The sequence below is a fragment of the Athene cunicularia genome (genome assembly GCF_003259725.1).
Source record: "Athene cunicularia isolate RWA chromosome 21 unlocalized genomic scaffold, athCun1 chr21_part1, whole genome shotgun sequence".
Classification (NCBI taxonomy): domain Eukaryota; kingdom Metazoa; phylum Chordata; class Aves; order Strigiformes; family Strigidae; genus Athene; species Athene cunicularia.
This window is the reverse complement of record NW_020799127.1, coordinates 1,471,332-1,493,528: the sequence shown is the minus strand read 5'-3', so window position 1 is coordinate 1,493,528 and position 22,197 is coordinate 1,471,332. Positions and strand designations below refer to the sequence as shown.

General features: G+C 49.5%; 1 protein-coding gene across 1 annotated transcript in view; it reads left to right on the top strand.

The window, feature by feature from the left end:
- The window catches only part of FBXO42 (F-box protein 42), a 49,885-nt gene extending 27,726 nt beyond the window's left edge, over window positions 1-22,159 (top strand). The window contains exons 5-10 of the mRNA XM_026862846.1: window positions 15,384-15,537; window positions 16,591-16,701; window positions 16,985-17,081; window positions 18,114-18,170; window positions 18,641-18,757; window positions 19,532-22,159. Of these exons, the coding sequence (XP_026718647.1) occupies window positions 15,384-15,537; window positions 16,591-16,701; window positions 16,985-17,081; window positions 18,114-18,170; window positions 18,641-18,757; window positions 19,532-20,629 (1,634 nt within the window). The 3' untranslated portion in view covers window positions 20,630-22,159. The remainder of the gene's footprint in view (window positions 1-15,383; window positions 15,538-16,590; window positions 16,702-16,984; window positions 17,082-18,113; window positions 18,171-18,640; window positions 18,758-19,531) is intronic.
- The last annotated feature ends 38 nt before the right edge of the window (window positions 22,160-22,197 follow it).

Genomic DNA, 22,197 nt, shown 5'->3' with positions numbered 1-22,197 from the left:
GGGAGATAATTGCTTCAAAAAAACCTAATTTTTGAGGTTTCAAAGTATTTTTTTTGCTTAGATCTAAAACAATGGCACTGACTTTCTACTTATTAGGCTGGAGCAGAACAAGAGAGTTAATGCCTCACTTTTATGTAGTGCTTTTTACTGGTGGGGCTTAACGCTCTACAAAGGAGGGTGTAAGGCAGCAGGATCTCTATTTTAGGAACGTGAACAGGAATGTCTCTAAACTCCTCTCCCTCAAGCTTTTCTGGCCACTTTGGAGCTACTTTCCACCTCCTCCACTCCCACATACTTGAGAGTCTTGATGGAGCAGGAGGGGGGTGATAATTAATGGCCTGTATTATGTGGGAAGCCTGCAATGTTATCCCAGGGTAGGTGGTCCCTGGGAGGCAGGTGCCTTTCTCCGTGTGTTGGGGATGCTTTCTTTGCCTTTATTTGCATAATTAATCTAGGCACTGCTTTGACTTTTAGCCTATCTGCAGGAGAACCTGATGGAGGACTGGAGGTGGTTTATGCTGGAGTCTGTTTATCCAGCTAGAGGCAAGGGATAGTCTCAACTCCTCTGTAACTCAAGCTGCAGCACGCTGCTCTTGCAGCGAGGGTGCAGGCAGGATGGCTTCAGCAGCACTAGTTCTCTGGTGCTCTCCAGAAACAAGCTCTTGTGCAGCTGAAACAGCCAGGAATGAAACCAAAACCTGTTTGAAATGGGGACTCCCAGGATTTAATGCAGTGGGTGATGCAGGAGCTGCACAGATTCCCGTGGTGAGGGCTTTGGCATGAGGCTGCTGACACCTGGACGTGGCTAACCCAGGATTTGGCCCTGGATCTGCTGTGCCGGTGGCAGGGAAATTTTTTTCCTGTTTCCATGCAGGTCTGTGAAACAGTCTTGATGAGATCCCTTCCACCTCTGCGATGAAAACTGCTGGCAGGTCCTAGGAGAGGCCACCTCAGCCATCAGCACTGACCCAGGCCCTTTGCCGTCGTCTGTGTCTCCTCTTCGCATCATCCTCAAGCTGCAGGGGATAATTTATAGGCAGAATTGAGAGAATATCCCCAGGCAGTTATCCTTCTGGTCTGCCTGTGCTATTTCAGACTGTGTGTTTCTGCAGACTTTCTCTCTTCCTGTATTTGTTAGTTTATATTCCTCAGGAGCCCTGCACTTGGCCTCTGTCTGAACCATACACTGAACTGGGAAATACCCTTTTTTAAATTGGAGAGAAGAATGTCAGTAGTTTTGCCCATGCTTCCAGGGACTTATGGGACAGAGGTGGAAAGCTTTTCTCTTTAAAACTGAGCCTTTTACTGTGCTTATAAAGAAAAGAATGGCAATATAATGAGCAGGTCTTTGCAGGGAGAGGAACACTAGCTGAAGTCCTATGGGATCTGTGCATCCTCTCTGTTTCTGCTTTATCATCCCCAGCCAAGTGTGATCCTCCACTTTGCTATCATCTTCCCTACAGCTACCTGGGAAGGCAAAAATGCTGGAAAGACCCCAGTCTGCCCCTTGACACAGTGTGTTTTCCCACTGCCAGGCTGTGATATCCCACTCTGATATCAGAGGAGTTCAGGAGACTTGCGGCTCCACTTTTCCTGTTTGCTGTGAAAAGGCTCGCTGTGCAGCTGGCCCCACGTCCACCCTTCCGCCGGGGTGGTAAAACTCCCCGGGACTTGTTTCCTGGTGTTTTTGTCTCCCTGCAGTCATTTGCTGGGGAGATGGGAAAACTTCTCATCTCTTTCTCAGGATTTCAGGGTAAAAACAGGCTTGGAGACCAAACTCATTCATTAGATGCTCTGATCCTCTCTGCCCATGTCCACAGTGTCAAGACGTAGTCACATCAGAGCAGCTAATCCTCCCTGCTTTAGTCTGAAAATAAGTAGAGACCTTCAGCCTGAAGTTTGCACTTAAAAGCTCCTGGGTAGCCTTAACACGACGCAATAAGTGTGCAAAAAACCTTCTCCCATGTTGGTTCGTCTTGGCTCAGTTCTTCCTGCAGGTCCGCTCCATGCTTTGAGTGGGAGCCACGGAGTTTGAGGATCAGGTTTCCCCTTGTGAGCTAAGGGGAAGGTGCCTTTGATGGTGTTGTGTCAACAAAACTAACAGCCCAAAGGAGGTAAGAGAGACTCTGCTGTCACCTGCCTGGGGTGGTTGTATAAGATGTGGTCCCTGTGCGGTGGGAGGCTCTCTTGGCTAAAAGAGAAACCTGCCCGTTAGTCGTCGAGTGAAGCAGAGCGGTTTGCCCTTGACAAAGCTGTGCAAAAACCTTGCCCCAAGCAAAAAAACAAAAAGCCCTGTTCTCATCATCTCCTTCTAGAAAACAGTGGCAAGTTTTCAAAACAGTTGGAAGTTTCATGCTGGTCCCGATCCTGTTTGGGGCCTCCTTCATGATTTGGGGAGCTGAAAGGAGCTGGGAGCCATGGCACAGAACTGGACTTTCCAAGGAAGGGACCCGGTCGTGCAGCTGAGAGCCAGCAGACATCCAGCCCTCTGCATCCACAAATCGGTGTGATACCTTCATGCATGGTGTAAATAACTTGCAGGAGTCATGGTCCAAAGGATTGGTGGAGTTTCTAAAGAGTAAAGAATTGTTAGAGTAGTGGAAACCATCTCATATTTGGATTTAAAACCTACTGTGTCCGAAGATCTCCTGAGATTGTGCCGGTTGTTCAGTCCTTGGTTGTCTTTTGCATCATCTTTTTTTCTGAATAGCAGTAACCAGCTGAGACCCGTTACTGAAATACTCTGCCATGACCTCCTATTGCAGTTCTTCTGTCCCCATTGCAGCGTGACTTGCCCTGTGGTAATGCAGCGAGTGATCCAAGGCACATCCTTGCTTTGGGGATTAAAATAAACTTGTAAAATCCTGACCTGACCGTGCCAGTAGCCTCTCTAGAGCAGCATTTCTCAGTTTGTAGACTGCTGATGGTCCCCGAGACACCATTTGCAAGATGTTTTTTAGCAAAACAAACACATTCCCACGTACGCAAAGAAGGAAACCAGGAGAAGCAGGTTTTGAAAATAAACTCAAAATTTAGCCCAACTTATTTCCACTTACAGCCCTTGAGGGGAGGCCTGCAAAATGGTCTTTGTGTACCTGTGTGGTTCTGTGTACCGGTGTGGTGTCGAAGGGCTCTTTTTAATTGAAGGCACGCCTAACTTTTAATAAAAATCTTGGGATCACCTTGAGCACACTGAAGCCATGTCATAGCTGAGGGCCTCCTGGGAATCAGGAGGAGTGAAAAGCTGATACCTGGCACAGAATAATGTCTCTAATTATGACTGCAGCTACTGGCTGCGGGTGTCTGATACTTCAAAGTAGAACAGGTTAATGAAACCAATGGAAATCCCTCACAATACATAGGGTGTCTTTCTGCTGTTGTAGTATTGAACAAAGCCTGGCAGAGAGGAAAGCTTTTCTCCATCTCTTTTCCTGATCTGGTTTGTTTCTTCCTTATTGCCTTTTGAATTTAGTAGCAGTAGGGTGTATTTTGCCTTCCCAGGGCTAAAATTTTCCATGTTATTAAAAAAATCCCTGGCTTTCCCACCGTGATCAAAATGCTCTTTGAGCCATCAAGCCCAGAGTGACTTGACCTCGTTGGAAACTCTGTCTTTATTCTGGTGAGTCTGCTCCCTGCCCAGAGCTTGCTTATCACACAGCCAATTTGTGCCCTTCTGAAAGAAAAACACAAGTTTCTAGGCTTTGTTCTATACAATCCTTTGGGATGGATGCTGTCACAGCAGGGCTTGCTTGGAATTGCTTTCTCTGATTTAAATATATTGAGAGTTTTTTCCCTCTTTGGGCTCACAGGTTTACAAGGAGATGAGTAACCACTTCCGTGAGGTGGTTAGTAGCCTTTGGCAGCTGGTGGTGTCTTGTCAGGCTGGGAGTGAGAAGGAGCACTGAAGGATGGAGCCTTTCTGCAATTTAAGCAGAAGAATTAAGAAATAAAAAGGCAAAGAGCATCTTTTGAAGAAGAATCCTGGTAACTAGAGAAATCTAGCTGGTGGTATGCACAGAAATGATGCAAAGCACAGCACGCCGAGGTCATTCTGTTACAGGTACATGGGGCAGTAGCCTGCTGCTCCCAGGTGAAAACTGCACTTGTGCAAACCTTAAACAATTTATATTGCAAAACGCAACGTTGCAGGGAGTGGGACCTGGATTTGCTGCATTTGGAAATGGCAAGCTACGCCCTGCTCGCTGAAGCAAACAATGTCCTTGAATATAGAGTTCAAACTTCACTGCCCTTCCAGAGAGTGAGACCAGAGCTTGTTTGGTAGGCTCTGAGCTGTGGCTTCGCAGAGCTCAGGTGTTTCTCGGTGCCTTTCAGTCCCTTGGTTAAGCTGTGCAAGGCAGACAGGATGCTAATTTGTTCCTTTCTTTGCTTGGGTGGTTTTGAAAAATGTCTCTAATGAAATTTGTGTTCTTAAATATGAAATATTTCAAGGGCAAGAGATGAAAAAATTAGCAGGTGAAAGTTTTAGGGTTTGGGTTTTTTATTTTCAGAAGCTGTCATGCCTCGTTGGGAAAGTACTGCTTGTGCATGGAGGGCTGGTTTCTAGGAGATTAATCCATCGATGCTTGGGTTCAATAGGATTGCTCTGCCCCAGCGATTAGATGCCTAATCTGAGCGGGTTTAGGTTTACAGCACGCATCTACCCTCCCTTTGATTTGCCAGGCCCAGTCCTCCTCTGTTCTCATGGCCTCTCTGGCTGTTTGCATTTAACCTCTGAAAGCTTTTTGTCGTCTGAATCCATCCTCTGAATCGTGCTTCTTCGGCATCCCTCGTTGTGTGCGGCGTGGCTCTTGCCCCTGGGAAAGGACACCCTGCCACCACTGACCAGTGTTGCATGAATTAAACCAGGGACACAGAGGTAGAAAACGCATGTGCAGTCCGCTGTTTGCAAGCATCTATCCTGCAAATGCCTTTGCTAAACCCAAGGAAAAGCCAAAAGATTCCCCTCTTCTTCCTGAGAGTCTGTGTGGCTCTCGGAGGCTTTCTGCCTAGGAATCTGCTCTCTGTAAAAAAAGTGCACCTGCTTGGAGAGACCAGTTATTTAAATACTTCAGAAGTAAAGCCCTTAAACTCTTTAGCTGGTCAGTGTGATGGGAAATGGATGTGGGCTACTGCTACCAGGGTGAAAAATACACCCCAGCCTCCTATTCTTCAGCACTGCATCTAAAAACCATCTCGCTGCACAGTTTCCTCTGTTTCTCCCTCCCCCTGCTCATGCCTGGCTGCAGTCTGCCCTTTATCCCAGCTGGCGTTGAACAAGTTTATCCTTATCAACGCACCCGAGCTGAGTTCCTGTGGCATTTCCAATTGCTCCTAATATCTGTAGAGGTCATAAAGTCACCCCATAACTTCATTCCTCTCTTACAGCTCGCGGGTGGGGAGCAGAGTCTGTTTGGCAATTAAAATAAGGAGTGACTGGTCCTCACCTTGTCCGCAGGGATGCTGGGATGCTGCTGCTGTTGCATCTCCAGCATCAGCTTGTGCGGCATCACAGGAATGTGGTGCTGGAGGCGGACAGGAGTTGCTTTGAAGAAGCCAGCCCGCCTGCACGTGGAGGTGGGAACAGGCCCAGGGCTCAGGGCTGGCGGCAGCAGCAGAGCCAGCTTGCTGCTAATGATCTGTCACGGGGGTGCTGAGACTCAGTAAAGGTGGTATTACAGCAGCAGGACAAAGCAACTGGTGTCTTCTCTCTCCCATTCCCTGTCCTTGCTGTGCTTTGTTAGTTGGAAGTTCAGCAAATTTTTATCTGCACATGAGACCTGGCAGGGGAAAACCAGTCCCTGCTGTGGGAAATTTGCTCCTTGGAGCTATGGCTCGCCTGTTTTCGTCAGCAGGTCAGCAAGGCATGTCTCTCTGACCGTCACGCTTCCGCAGGGAAAGATGCTTTACCCCTTGGATGCCCTCCTGTCCTGCCTCGGACGCTTGGGCCTGACATGGAAGGAATACATTGCAAGGGGAGTATGGAGAGCAAAGTGCAACAGAGGAGGCTGGGAGAGAAGTGACTCAAAGCGAAATGGATGTTTTAAGTGATGGTCTGGTTTTCCTCTTGCCTCTGTACGGGTCTAGAGACTTGTGCTTCCCTTTAAGTCAAGGGAAGAGCTGGGCATCTTTATATTGGTGCAGAAATGGAGTCAGGAAGGAGGAGATCCCGTGCATCTGTTCATCCTTGAGCCCATGGGTTTGTTTTAGTCCACAGAATGCTGGATCTTTTTGATATCTCTGACATGGGGAGCCTGGGGCTCCATGTAGGCTGCAAAAAAACCCCAAAAAAAACAGCCCTGAAAGAAGGGATCTGATTTTTTTCTTCCCCTTCCCTGTTGCATTCCACAGCTTGCTGGCTGCCACCCTTTCTTGCTTGTGTTCAGGAGACACCCAGCTGGTCAGAAGGAGTTTTTCAGGAGTACTGATTCAAAAGGGAGCTGGTGGCCTCGCCATGGTAAAACCAGCAAGCCTGCTCATCTAATAGAGCCAGAGACTTGATAAGGAATGGGTTTGGTAATGCTGTTGTCTCCTGGATGATGAGAGGTAGAGGGATTTATTCAGGATTTTAAATCTGACCATACGGTATTTGTGTCTCCAGAAGCTTTTCTCAGTGTGGAACAGCCCTTCTTAAGACACTCTCAGCACGGATCAAGCAGAAAGGCATGAAAAATAGCTTGTTGCTTTAACCTTGTCAGATTTAGATTCTTAGAGAGAAGCTCCCTGGGCGCAAATCCCTCCAGAGATTAACGGAGGAATTTTTCCCACTATTGCCTTTATCAACCTCCAGGATGGATGCAGAGAATTTTTAGCCTCCCTGGTCCCCATGTGTGATGCACAAAGGTAGCCTCGAGCAGGGAAGGGGCAGCTGGCTTTCTAGGACTGGCTGATGCACGCTGCTTTTCAGCATCATCAGTAGTACATGCTCATTTTAAACATGACCCTCAGGCCATCTGAAAATATTGCTGACAAGCATGCTGTACCAAAATTGGGGAAAACTATTTGCAGCCCTGTTGGTAAATAAGAAGTCCATGATCTGCAAAAATAGGTTTACTGGGATTGGGAGTCCTTATATAGACAAATAAGTAGTTGTGTCTTGTTGAGGGTGCTGAGTATCTGGTAGCTCTGAGTTTGGAAACTTCCGAAGGTCTCTCACATCTGAGATATGGGTGCTTCACTGTTAAAGTGATAAGCAGAAATCTCACTCCTGCAGTAGTTCTTCCTCCACCTTGGAAAGCCAGCACTTAGAGAATGATTTGCTTTTTCACAGTCTCAAAAGTGCAGGCCTGTAGTCTTTCAAACTGGTACTTCTCTAAGCAAGAGGGTTTGTTTTTTTTTTCTGTAAGGACTTTTTTCCTTTCGGGGGTCTAACTTTTTCCTAACTCTTGATTTCATAGCCCTGTGGAAAATTTAATTTCTTGTGGATATCTGCTCATCTGAGTTTGGCTGACTTGAGCCAAGGTATTTGCAAGCTGTCGGGTGGCTGTGAGAGCAGCCAAAGCATCTGTGAAACCTTCTATTTTATTTCCTTTTCAGGAAAGAAGGCTTAAAAATATGCAAACGGGCGCCCCAGCCACACATACTGGTTGTTTACATTGGTGTTGTCTCAGATATAATTAATGCATTGCACCAGGGAGGAAGCTGATAGCCTGAACCCGCTCCTGCCTGGGGCTGGTGCCGTCATCCCAGGCGCTGCCCTCAGTGAGAGGCTCGGGAGCTTCCGAGGTGTGATGGAGCTTGGTTTGACCACGACCTCCCTGATTGTTTTTATATCAAGTTATTCCTTTCCCCTCCTGGGTCTGTTGCAAAGCCTTCCCTCCTCGGCAGGCTCATTTCACCTTCGGGGGCAGTTCCGTTTTGGGGTCAGTGAAATAAAAGCCCGTTATCCCGTGGCTGGATGCATCTTGGCGACCGGACAGGAGCTCGGAGGAGCCTTGGAGAGTGTTTTCGGGCAGCCTGTGCTGACACCTATCGGCAACGGCTCCTTCCACGCCAGCCCCACGTCCTGCTGCTGCGTTTCCCTTCTGGAAGCTCATGCTGCTCTTGGGCCTTTGCCTTAAGGTCCCTGTCCACCAAGATAACACACTAAATACTCGATTGAACACCCAATATTCACTTTTCAGGGTAGACCCTAGCCAGCACGACACACTTTCAGAGACTTTAAATCCTCATGCAGTGTAGCCTGATTTTACATCTCTCACCAAAGCATCTGCTGCAAAATCTTAAAGCTGGTAAGCACGCGGAATGACGAAGCACTAGCTCATGCTTGTCTGCAGTCCAAAAGGTGAATATTTATTCCTGACATGAAATATTTAGCGAGTTTGGCATTAAGCGCTGGATTTACTGGAATGAGGGAGAAAAGCACACTCCTGTGAGCAAATATAGTGCAGGAACCAACGGCTTGAAAATAAGGGGGGAAAGAGCAAGTGAGAGAAGGGCTGGTTAAAAGGAAAATGAAAAGAACCAGCCAGAATATCCCTTTGTGTGTTGTACTGGGGCTTTCAATATGTAGATGTCTGGTTTTCAGTAAGTAGCTGCATTTTCTTTGCAGCAAATTATGAGCTGAGCCTAGCCCTGCTCTTCCCGACACTGAACTTTTTGCACTTACTCAAGTAGACTTTTCTGCCTGTGCCCACAGGATGGTTGAGGTTTTTTTAGCCCAGTGGTAGCTGTAGCCTCACCAAATTACACAGCAGCTATTTCCTGAAGCACCAGTAATTTCAGGGTTCTCCGTCTGCAGTGCCTCTGCCGCCTCCCTCACGCTGTGGCAAACGAAACAGGAGCGTGACTCGAGTGAAAAGTGTGGAGCTCAGCAGAGCCAGGCCATGCTCCTCCGCTAACCCACACATACCTTGGTCCCTTCCCTACAATTACCCGCTTATTGCGGCGTTGTGTAGTCTGATACAGCAATTTCCATCTCTCTGTTTGCCTCCTGGAGGGAAGACAAGTTGCAGGAGCTGATCAACCCTTTCTCTCCAAGCGCCGAGCTCTTTAATTAGCATCGGAGCTGTTTTGTGTAGGATGGCAAACTGTTACTCAAATCACTTGAAAGTCTGCAGGGTACAGTATCACTTAAGGGTGAGGGGAAGAAAAAAAAAAAAACAAAAAACCCCCAAGTATTAAAGCAGGGAGAGGTGGATCGCTGGCTGGCGTTTTGCTTCCACCCACTTGGAGGGAAAGGCAGCTTTTGCAACAGCAGCACCCTTTCCAGTAGGGCCAAATTTGCATTTCCCAAAACTGGGTGAGATGATTGCAAAGGGGAATACGGGGTGACCTCACCGTAAGAAGTATTGGACATCTTGGAGTGATGCTGCTGGTGGGAAACGCTCAGGATGGACCCTAATAAAACATTTCCTGCAGCATGGAGGTGCATGAATTGCAGTGATCCTCGTTTGCAACTATTAGGAGATAAAGGGGCAAAGCCCCGGGGCCTTCTGGCACTCTTATCTCGTCACTGTTTGCTCAACTTGCTGTGTAAGGACATTTTTGCCAAGCATTAGCACAGTGACTCAGTAATCCTGTTGCACAGGGTTCAGAGGGCACTGCCTCTCCTTTTCAACAGCTTTATCAGGCTCCGAGTTGTGGCAGGTAAGAATTTCCCGGGTAAAGAAAAAGAAAAGAAGAATGACTGTGACATTGCAAAAGCTTGGAGGTGACTTATCCTCCCCGGCGGGGATTTCTGTCTCCACCTTGCAAAGATTGCAAGAAACCAGACCTTTGGTTCGACGCCGTGGGTTTGACTGGGCTTGTACCATAAGCCTGTGTCATTATAGGGTGGAAATTCGACCCTGAGAGCGCGGTGGAAAGTTTTTATGTGTGTAAACATCAGGAGGGCTGCTGTGGTTTGGTTACATACCCCTACAACTTGCAAAAAAACCCCTCTACAGTGGTGCACGTTTCCCCCCTGCTACCTGAGAGGTGTTTTGCAGGCAGCAGATGCATGTACCTGTAAAGGTTTTGTCTCCCTGTTGGGGAGACAAATGTGAACTTGTTCAATTCTTCCTTAAACTCTTGCAAAGCTGAATTCCTGTCTACTTCTGAGCAAGGAAATTTTTTTTAAAGCCAAATTTGAGGGAACACTAAATCACATGTGGCTTTGGTAAGGGAAAATGATACTTTCCTGGCTCTTAGAAAGCTTTAAGGTTTAGGCAGGCCCAGTCAAAGCCGATCTTGAAAACATTCAGAATCCCAGTTCCCCATTTTGAATGTCTTGAGGATAAAACCAGGTGAATGTCAGATGCTGGATCTGAGGCAGCTTGACCAGCGAGTCTTAAATGTCAGGATTTGTCTGAGGGAAAGAGCTGGTGTGCGACATGACGTGGAGGTGTCCGTCCTTCTCTCGGGAGCTCTCCTTCGGCATCTCCCAGATCTGATGCTAATGCTGGGATTGTCAGGCTGCTCAGCCTCTGCCGCTCACGCCGTGTTCTGGCCTCTGAACCGCAGCTCACCAGCATGTCGTCTTTCCTCTCCGAAACCTCGCAAGCTGCTGGCAGAGGAAAAGCTTTTGGGCAAATCTGCAGACTGCTGGAAAAATCTTGGCTGGCCTGAGAAGCAGAGGGATTTATTATTTTTTCCTTCTCTGGTTTCCCTTCCCATCGAAGGGGAACATCTGGGGATTTCACACTGTCATGCAAGTTTGGGATGGACCTTTGTGTGATGGAGTGTAGTCGAGGTAATCCCTCAGCTGGGGTAGGTGACAGTGCTGGGGTGGACAAGGTTTCCAGATTAAGACCCATCATTTGGCATCTTTAAGTCTCTGCCAGCCTAAAAGCCAGGCTAATAAATCCAGACTGAGCATCAAGCTGGCTGCTGCTGGTCTGTCAGCGCAGGAGGTTTCACCCTCTGCTAAGCTGCTGGGGAGAGCCCAAGCTCTCCATTTCACATGCTGCTCCCCCAGAGATGTACACGGTTTAAAACAGCCCCTGCGGCAAGGAAAGGTCTGAGATGGGGCTTCTGTAAGTCAGAGGCAGAGTTGCAGTAAGTCCAACCCATCCTTTTGGCCTCACTTCTGCTGTGACATCTGGGTCAATATTTTTTTTTCCCTTCTTAAAAGGAATTTGCTTCTTACCACTTATTTTTGACTCTCCCTAAGCAACAGAAGCTCCTCAGGGTAAAACCCCGCAAAACTTCTGGTTCTTCTGCAGATGGGTTATACTAAAACAGTCTGACTTTGCAGAGGTACAAACCATTTGGGAAACACCAGCACTGGTCACCAGCAAATGTTGCTTTTTGTACCTGACTGTGCAGGTTCAGCATCTCCCTCTGGCTTTTTCTTTGGGATTATAATGTGCTCCGCTGATAATGTACCCACCAAATTAAGCACATCCTTGCAATAGGACATAATTTGTTGAACAAATGTAACTTGCTCACAGGGAGAGGCCAGCTTTGGCAGGCAGCTGCTGTGTTTCCAGTGAGGCTTGAGCCGCAGCGGAGCAGGACCATCACCTTGCTCCTTGTTTTGCTGGTGCAGGTAGTGGCTGTTAGCCCAAAGCTCTTCCCCGGGATGGTTTCCTATGCCTTTGGTGTGCAGATTGTGGGCAGCTTTTGAACCTGAGAGCTTGGCTTCCTTCACACATCGAAATCCACTGGCTGCTGAACGAGCTCACTTTTAATTTCTTGGCTTTGAAATTGGAAAACGCGGCTGTGGGCCTGTTTATCCTGTCACTTCACGTAAATCCAATTGGCTGGCGATGACTGGGATCAGCTCGCTGGAGTTGTAGCATTGTCTCTTCCTGGAGCTAAAGCAGCTTGAGAAATCTATCAGATCTAGCAGTAACGGCCCCTGGTTGTTATTAGTAGCTCTCATCCTGCTCCAGAAATCCACTGTAAGACAATTCTCCAAAATAGATCCCCTCGACACAACTCCACAACTCTTTCCATATCTTAATGGTGCAAACCCTTGGCTCCATTTCAGCGCGATGCTTTTACAATATTTTCCCAAATGTTATTGATCTGAACCGATCCTTTCATCTGGGTAATCCCATCAAATCAGGCACCGCATGATTTCCACCCCCCCAAAACCCCCTTAATTTTTATTTCAAGCTCCACTTGGTATTCATTTTTGGAGTCGCTCGGGGCTGCGCCTGCTGTAGGTAAAAGGTTCGTCTGGAAATTCATGTTACACGTGCCCTTACAGCCAGGCTTTTCTTTTGTGGTTGCTGAGCTCTGTGTGTGCTGCTCCAGTTGCATTAGAGGGCTGAATAAATGGGCTTTAAAAAATGCTTATAAGGACAGATCCTAAATAGATAGCATCCAGAGCTCATGTCAGAAGCGATCAGAGGCTGGCATTTCTCTTCCAAACATCCGTGGAAGCCGGAGATCTTTGTTTGTTTGTTTTTTGTAAAGTATGTATCTGCTTTGCGAGCCAGGAAAATCCATCAACTGGAAAAAAAAAATAGCTTGGACCAGCTTTTAGCTACTTGTCCCAACAGAATAAACAGCGTCAGCTGTAAAGAGATGTTGCGTTCTATGTTTAGGAGTAGTTAAGTGTGCTACACACCCTCGATGTGCTTGAATTTTTATCCCCAAGGAAAGATAATCTGATATTGGGCTGGATGGTGTTATCAGGGTGCGGAGCTTAGAAACCCAGCCAGGAAGAGTCCTCTCTGTGCTCTGACCAAGGGAGCAGTTGAAACCAGAGCAATTAGCTAACGATGCTCCTGTGCAGGCACTTCGGGTGGTGGCAAGGAACAGAAGCCGTTTCATTTACAAGCGTAATCCTGGAGAGGAAGAAGCCCTCCCATGTCAAATATGTTCGTGTGAGTCTTTGAAACGCCGGTCGGCACCTCTAAAGAGCTCGGACTTTGAGCAGGTCGTTACGGGGCCCCACGTAATTGAGTCGTGTCCCTTTGATGTCCCTGCACTCCTCCACATACTTGAGACCTGAAGTCACAAAGGCTGCCGGTCGCCTTCCCCCTTCGCCTGGGCAGGGCCCGCGTTGCTCTGACTCCCTCGAGATGCTCCTGCCCTTCCCGGCGACGGTGGGCAGCAGCACCCGGCAGCTCTCCCCCGCTTTAGAGAGAAGTGAAATTCATTCTCCAGGTTTCAGCCACTCTTTGTTTTCTACTCAAACACAAGATCACTGAAGCCCTCTCTGGTACAACAAGATTGTGGTGCATCTGTTTTGCAGAGAGCATCTGAACACAATCCTCTAGTTGGAAGAGGGTTTGAGAGGCCAACTCTTCTTTGACTTGTAAAATTCAGATTTTTTTCCTGCATTGCAGGATGAAACTGCTCCTTTACACCCGTGTAACATCCAAGAACAGGCAAAGCTTCCTGAATAACCAGGGCTGGCCTCTGCCCTGGGCTGTTTACATGTTGTTGACTCACTTGGGAACCGTCTCAGTGTCTGAGGCCAGGGTTGACCTTCAGGTTACAGCAGTAGGAAGGTAGCTTTTCTCACTGCACCATCCCAGACCTTTCTGAGCAAAGTACCAATCTGTTTCTGCATCCTGGGATGACTCTAGCTAACCTTTCTCGTTTAAAAGGAACCCAGTTTAAACCCAGCACCTTTCACCCCATGCTGCCCTGTGGTTTCCTCAGTGGAGAAGCCCAGCCAGGCAATTCTCTGCAAGTCAGGTAGAAATGTGTCTAGCAGTCTAGTTTGTGATGCCAGGCTTGGGAGAGCAACTTTCTGCTCTTCCAGGGAAATATTTAAGCTGGCAACTTACTGGTGTGGATTAATGAATTGCACACAGCCATCAAACGAGCCAGGAAAACTGGAATTTGGGAACAAAGAGTAACCAAATGTGACCCTTTACTGGCACTCTCGTCTTTAAGGAGACCTTGGGTATAGCTCTGGCCACGCTATATGTGTGCCCCAGCACAAGAATTGTTTCCTGCGCAACTTTATTCCCCTTCTCCCCCACAGCCATATACCTGAAAGCAGCAGTAGCAAAATGTGCTTTGTCCCTGGAGAAAGGCTCAGGGACCCTGCAGCCTCTCCTCTGCGTCTGGCTGGGGGTTGCTTTTTGGCTGGGCTCTTACCACCCACCACCTGGAACCCATCGCAGTCAAATTGCTTTTCTCAGCTGCAGCATCTTAAAATAGCTGCTCTGGTTTCTTTTAAAAATAGTCACTGTTCTGCATGTCATTACCTGCTAAAAATGTTTCTCAAAGTCCTATTAGGACATTGGAGGAGAGAGGTCGGTTTGGTGTATGAGCCTTTTTGGAGAGGGTGACGGTGCTTCTGTGGCCACGTGCTCACCCTTGCCCTTGAGCTGCCCCCGGTTCCCGCATCCGTGTTTTTCGGATGATGTATTTACGATTATTTTGAAAGCATGACTGCAGAGGTGGAGGAATCTGCCTGGTGCTGGTGACAGCTGTGGGAAGGAGGATGCTCAGACACGTCGGCCTTGGCTGGAGAGGCTTTAGCCTTTCCTGCGAAGCAATTCAGCACCTAACACACCTGCAAGGTAGTGACACAGCCTGCTGGAGCAGGCAGGGTTTGTATATTTGCAGCGGACCGTGGCCCATTTCCTGACATAAACTCAAAGGCATCCCATCCTTTGATGACTACCCTCACAAAGGGGCTCTTTGCATTGAAGTCACTCTTGCTCCGAGCTGAGTAAGGAGTGATGGGGTGGCCGGGGCACAGACCCCAGGCAGCGGGGTTGTAACGGAGCAGCAGTGGGTTGAGAGGTGAGCTCGGTGCTTTGCTACGCCGCAGGAAAGCCTTTGGCACACACAGCGTGTCCCGAGCACGGCGTATCACAACGGCACTGAGCCCCAGAGGTCGTGGCATCTTGTTTGTTCACACACCGGTCCTGCTCAGGTGGTCCCTGGCCCCTGCGGAGCCTTTGGTGCCTCAAACAAAAAGTCTCTTCATAACTTTTTCGAGCAACACTTCATTCTGCAGGCTCGATGAGTGACTGTTCATTCACACTTCGAAGTGTTCAGGGTTTAATCGTGCCGCTTGGCAAAACATGGGGTTCGGTGTTCACTGCCGTTCGTGAGTACCTGAGCGATCCGCCACGAGCGACTCCGGATGTGTTAGAATTGGTATTTGTTCTCCCTCCTTCCTTGGGGGAGAGGTTTGTAGGTATTTGGAGGTAATTATTGCTTTTATTCAGTGCTAAAGCAATAATTTCAAGGGATACGTTCAAAAGCTAGCAATTTCCTGCCAGTGAGTGACAGATGTTTTGCCATACATGAGATGTGCTTTCAGGCTCCTACTAATTACGACGACACAAATTGGCAGTAGTTTTCTTCCCAGGCTCCCAACTCTAATTTTGTCTTCTTTTCTGCTTTTTTTGTTGGTTGTTTTTTTTTTTTTTTTTCCAAAGGTGGAGTCTCTGTGCTGTTACACTTCAGTAAAACTGATGCAGGGTTCAGTGCTTGTGTTCAGGAGTGATTTCCTAACCTTCCCCTTCTCTACCCCTACCCAGGTTCATACCCCTCACCCAAGGCTGGGGCCACACTGGTGGTTTACAAGGACTTGCTTGTGCTTTTTGGTGGGTGGACACGGCCGAGCCCTTACCCCCTGCACCAGCCAGAGAGGTTCTTCGATGAAATCCATACATACTCACCCTCCAAAAACTGGTAAGAGCACATCTGGATTCGAAACCCAGGCTTTGATCCTGTAAAAATGCGTCTGTAATGCAGCTGGAGAAATGCCGGAGGGTGTCTCTCTGAGCCCGCCTGGGAAGCTGTGCATGGTCCTGGTTTCCTAGGTGTGTCTAATCCTGGTGTGTCTGCGATGCTCTTAGTGAAACAAACAAAAAAAAAAAAAAATCCAAGGCAAAAAAACCACAAGAGCACACTGGAGACGTGGGCATGCTGCTGTCTGGCACCTCTTGGGTGGTGGTTGCTTCCGTATGGCTCTCAATTTATACCTAAAATATGCCAGACTGTGTTCCCATCCAGCTAGGTGGGAAATCTGGATGTGAAGGTTTTAAACACTTAATTGATTTGGCTGCAAGACAGTGAGGTCTTTGAGGAAAGCGGGAGATAAAGCCTTAACTCCTGGAGGTCTGGCTTTTAGCAGTGGTCCTAAACTCAAACCACAGTTGGCCCTCCAAGGGAGATGTGATAAAGCAGGTATCTGCACATTTGAGTGAGCTCTCTGCCTTTACAGCTCCTGGAGTCTTAATGAAGAATCCAGCAGTGACCGTGGAGGTGGCCAGAATTTTCCTTTCCCCTTTAAAACACCGTTCAGCTGGTTTCAGACCAGACTTTCTCACTGATGCTTGTGTGTGAGAAAGGAGCAAATGCTGTATCAAAGCAGAGATGGTTCCTGCTCCTCTTTCATTGAGAACTTTTCATCATCAAAAGTGTCAATTATCCAATGCACTTTCGGGCAGTGTCATTAGAACGCTGTAATTAAGCCGCGTTGGAAATAATACAGGGCGAACTTAATTGAAAGGGGGGCAATATTTCCAACTTAGCCCTGTGACTTTGTCATGCTTTAAAAATGTTTAGCACATTAGTATTTCTAATTAGGTTCATTATTATTTGGCTCTTTGGAGGTTTTCCCTGAGGTTTTCCTCTGTAACGTGTTCTTGAGAACTTTGCTGGCCCCTGGGATTTTTCTTCTTGCCATTCATCCAGCACTTTCCGACCAGCTGGTGAACGTCTTCCTCCTTCTTTCCCTAGGTGGAACTGCATCGTGACCACCCACGGCCCCCCTCCCATGGCAGGACACTCCTCCTGTGTCATCGAAGACAAAATGATTGTCTTTGGGGGTTCACTGGGATCTCGACAAATGTAAGTCTGGGGTGAGGGTGTCTGACAAGTGCTCCTGCAAGCGGGGAGTGGGTTGGGTTGTGGTGGTCCCAGGGTAGTTCATAGTGTTTTGGAAGGAAATCTCCACAGGGTTTTGGGGTCTGCCTGCTGCCTGAGCATACCCTTCCCCTCTCGCAGCGAATCCCCTTGAGGCTCCAGCCTGCAAAAAAAAACAAGTCTGACACAAAACTCTGCCCCGAACCCATGTTTCAAATGCCCAGAGGGCCTGATTGTATCGCCAACACTTGTCATCTCATCCTTGCAGGAGCAATGACGTCTGGGTACTGGATCTCGAGCAGTGGGCTTGGTCCAAGCCCAACATCTCTGGGCCCAGCCCTCACCCACGAGGTGGCCAGTCTCAGGTGAGAGCTCCTTCACTAGCTCAGCACCAACACACGCTGCCAAAGATAAAGCAGACAGAGCGTCATTTCCAGCTTCCAGGCTCTCAGCAGTTTGTCTGAAAGCTAGCACCCCATTTCCAGGTTATCTTTGCAGCCTTTGCCCGACGGGCCCTTGTTTTCCCTCGCCATCTGTTCTGTGAGACTGTGCACATTTAATCTCCCTAACGCTTAGGCAGGTACCATGCCATGCCTTGCACATGACTCAGAACTCTAATGAGCATTTCTAGAAAACAAATTGCTGTTTTAACCCAGCGATCGTCCCCCGTGGCGTTTAAGATCAATGAAGTGTTATCACGAGTTGGTTTGGCTCAGGGCCCTTTTGATTACTTCGCTCTTCAGATTCTCGGTTCGAGTGACTCTGGATTGTACCCGCTCAAAGCACCGCTCTGGCAGCACCTGTTTTATTGCCTGCCTGGAGCAGGGAGCTCGTGGGAGTCCCCCACCTTGACGCAGGTGTCTCCATCCCTGCCTTCCCTCCGTGGTCCCCAGGAAGATGGTCAGTGGTTCATCTCAGCCTAGCAGGGCACCCAGAAGAGATCAGATGGGTCATGGTTGGAAGGTTCCTTTCCATCCACTGGAAAAAAAGACTAAGGGAGCAGCTCACCCACAACCAGCATCTAACAAGTAATTGCTGCAAGCACGTGCCCTCCCACACAATCCTGCCACCCTTATTTGAAGCGGGGCGTCAAGTCCTCTGCGCTTTGGCCTAGCTTTGGGTAGGGTAGTTGCTCTCCTCTGGAAGAGAAACTGGTTTGCGAGCCGTTTGGGACAAGGCAGTGGGGTGAACCCTGCACCCCACTTTGCCTCAGGCCCAGTAAAACCTGCTCTCAACCCCAGCTCCACTCCTCATCCAGGGGCAGACAAAATTTGTCGGCGTCTATGCAGCTGAGAAGCCATAACCTGGCTCTGCCTGTGCTTGGAGGCCTTGCCAAAATCACAGGGAACAGCTTTGTGTCCTTCCTGGTGTAAAACGCTGTTCTTTGTCCCCTCCAGATTGTAATAGACAACGAAACCATTTTAATCCTCGGTGGCTGTGGTGGTCCCAATGCAGTAAGTATCCTGGGGGGAGCGTGGGCATGAACGGCACGCGTCTGGCTGTAACTGTGAGCCCTGGGTCTGGACTGGGGAGAGGACGGACCCTGCACGTTACCTGGTGGCATTTTATTCAGCAAATCTGGGCACCCACGTGGTAGATTTTCCAGAGAAGCTGTCTGGCTATGGCTAAAGCTGCTTTAATTAAGAAAAAAGCACCCCAGGCACTGAACAGCTCGCCAAGATTAATTGAGCCTCGGAAGAATTAGCCCTGATTTTATACTGGATGGAAGACAGAGATGAAGGATTTGTCCGTGGCCATAGTAGGGTGTGGTCACTGCTGGGCGGTCAGATCCTGATCTGGGTCACCGTTCCTCTGTCTGCAGCAGCAAAGCACTGCTCCTACCTCTGATGGGATGATCTCAGCAGCAAACCAGGCTCCCAAATTTCAAACCTGACTCCCAAATCTGTAATGCTTTTCTTTGCAGCTGTTTAAAGACGCCTGGTTACTGCACATGCACGCGAACCCCTGGACGTGGCAGCCACTCAAGGTGGAGAACGAAGACCATGGAGCCCCGGAGCTGTGGTGCCATCCCGCCTGCAGGGTACGGACACAGTGGAGTCTCTGCTCTCTCATATCCGTCCTTTGATCTTTATTGCCTGTCCAGAATGTTCCATAATGGCCAAGAAAGCCAACGGCATCCTGGCTTGGATTAGAAATAGTGTGACCAGCAGAAGCAGGGAGGTGACAGTCCCCTGTGCTCTGCACTGGTGAGGCCACACCTGGAGGGTTGTGTCCAGTTCTGGGCACCTCAATCCCAGAGAGATCTGGAGGGGCTGGAGCGAGGGCAGAGGAGGGCAACGAGGCTGGGGAAGGGCCTGGAGAATCAATCCTGTGAGGAGCCAGTGAAGGAGCTGGGAGTGTTCAGTGTGAGGAGGAGGAGGCTGAGGGGAGCCCTCATCCCTCTCTGCAGCTCCTGACAGGACATTGCAGAGAGGTTGGTGCTGGGCTCTTCCCACAGGGAATTAGTGACAGAACAAGAGGGAACGGCTTGCAACTGTGACAGGGGAGGGTCAGACTGGGCATGAGCGAAAAATGTTTCATAGAAAGAGCAGTCAGAGAGTGGAACAGGCTGCCCAGGGAGGGGGGGAGTCCCCATCCCTGGGTGTGTTTAAGGGCCGTTGGGATGAGCTGTTGGGGGATGTGGGGTAGGGGAGAACTTTGTAGAGTCGGGCTGAGGGTTGGACCCAATGATCCCAAGGGTTTTTTCCAGCCTGAATGATTCTGTGATTCTGTGATAATCCTGTTTTTCCCCCAGTACAGCACAAAGGGTCACCCTGCCATTTGTAACCTGTTACCTCCTCTTCTCCTCTTCCAGGTGGGACAGTGCGTTGTGGTCTTTAGCCAAGCTCCCAGTGGGAGAGCCCCGCTGAGTCCCAGCTTGAACTCTCGCCCCTCTCCCATCAGCGCCACGCCGCCTGCCCTGGTCCCCGAAACGCGGGAATATCGCTCTCAGTCTCCCGTCAGGAACACGGACGAAGCTCCCTGCGTCAACGGCCGCTGGGGCACCTTGCGACCCAGAGCGCAGAGACAAACGCCCTCGGGATCCCGGGAAGGCAGCCTCTCCCCGGCCAGAGGGGACAGTTCCCCTGTTCTCAACGGTGGGAGTTTGTCACCTGGAGCCACAGCGGCCGGCGGAGCCTCATTGGACAGCCCCGTGCAGGTCGTGTCACCCAGCACACCTTCAGCGGCTGAAGGATACGACCTCAAAGTGGGGCTCGCCCTGGCGCCGCGACGAGGATCGCTGCCGGAGCAGAAAGACCTGCGTTTGGGATCCGTCGACTTGAACTGGGAACAGAAACCAGCTTCCATCCTCTGCCAGATGGACGGGGTGGAGGGCAGGACGGTCGGCACTGGTGTGAGGAACCCCCCCGAGCAGACCAACGGCATCCACACACCACCCCACGTCGCCAGCTCCCTCCCGGGGGCCGTCTCCCCCAGTGCGCTCCGGAGGAGCTTGGAGGCCGTCAAAGCTCTCTCTTCCAAAGGGTCCTCGGCTTCTGCGGCGTTGAGCCCTCCCCTGGCTTCTTCCCCGGGGTCCCCGGGCACTGAGACGGGCTCAGCGGTGCGTCCAGGCTCTACCCAAGGCGACGGCCATTCCTTACCTCCCATCGCCCGCCGCCTGGGCCACCACCCTCCCCAGTCCCTCAACGTGGGGAAGCCTTTATACCAGAGCATGAACTGCAAACCCATGCAGATGTACGTGCTGGACATTAAAGACACCAAGGAGAAAGGACGAGTCAAATGGAAAGTGTTCAACAGCAGTTCGGTGGTGGGGCCGCCCGAAACCAGTTTACACACAGTGGTGCAAGGCCGAGGGGAGTTAATCATATTCGGTGGCCTCATGGACAAGAAACAAAACGTGAAATACTATCCCAAAACAAATGCCTTGTACTTTGTGCGAGCAAAGAGATAATGCGGCCTGAGCCCTTCGCCGCCATCACCTTCTCCCCTCCCTCCCCACGGCTCTTCCCTCTCCTTTCCAAGCCCTTAACTCTGTCACACAAGCGTTCCAACTGTGAATTTGGGAGCAAGAAACCAATAAAGTCCAAGCAAAACCTCCAGCGCTGCCCCGCCAGTTCCCAGTAAGGTCCCAGTTAAGCGAATTGTGTTTACAGGCGGGGAAGGACCCACATCGCTGTGATCCAAGCCAAGGATTTGGGGTGAGCACGTAGGGAAATCTGCCATCCAGTGTCCTCTTGAGGTTGGTTATTATTTTCCAGGGGTTTGAGAGGTTTTGTATCTCTCCGAAACTCCTCGCGGGATGTGAGTAAAAGGGGTTTTATACGAACAAACCAAATACCGGCAGGCAGGAGGCTGTTGGCTTGCGCGCACTGATTATTTCCGTGCTTGACTCCATAAGGAAAGCAACAGCAATACCCCACCAGGAATCTTCCAGTGCTGCAAACCTTTGCTTGACACAAATATGATGCCTTTTTTTTTGCCTCTCACCCCTTTGGCCTGCCAGTCTCATTCCTGTCCTCCATCCAGGACCATGAGAAGGAAGAAAGGACAGGTTTTTTGCATCAAAATGCCAAAAATATTAAGAATTAGCTGCGTGTTAGCATCCTCCCCTCCCTGCCCTGTGCTGGATCAAGCTGGATCAGGCTCCAGGATCAGTCCTGATCCCTTCTGATCAGCAAAAAACCCTTTAAAAATCCCATTATTCCCCAACACCAAGAAATCTGGCTGCCTATTCCCTGCTAGACAGGAAGGTTTCAGTTCACTCAACAGCTTTACCCATTCAAGGCTGAACCAGCACCTTGTAGCCTGGGACCTGGGTCCTTTTTTTCTAGTCAAAAGGGTGAATATTGGTAAATTTGAGGGCGTGAGCAGCCCTGATAGCAGCAACTGCATCTCATCTTTGCACGTGCCTCCTTCTGCAAAGACCTAAACAAATAAAAATCCGAAGGGATTTAACCTGTGCGTCCTTCTGGGACAACCTCCCCCCTTCCCTTTCCCCTCGAGATGATGGGGGGGTGGGAAAAATGGGCGGATTCTGCCAGGTTTTGGTCAACAACCTCCAGCAGCCAAAAAGGAGGGAACCCTCCCCAAACCGGCAGTGCCATGACGTGGCCCCTTTCCCTTCTTCTCTCCCCCGCCTCTTCTCCCCCTCTGTCCCCACTGAGCTTTTTGCCGGTCAGAGCCTTAAATCGCATCCCAGCCACGTGGGGATGGGGAGGGTTTTGCTTCGTCTGCGGCTTTTCCACCTCTGTAAATATTTTCCACCTCATTAAATCCAGCCTCTCCCGCTCCAGTCCCAAATGTATTTGATTTGTCCTAAGGGAAGGCAAAATGCAGTTTTTACCCCCAAAACCTCAGGAGCACCTAGGGTGATCTATGAAATATTTCTTCTCCGCTTTAAGCTTCACCATGGGGAAGGCGGTCGGGGCTTCGGCATTGATTCTCCCCTCCCCTTTGCATGTCTCTTGTCATCCACCCCCCACCCCCCCCAAAAAAAAAAAAAAAAAAAAAAAAAAAAAA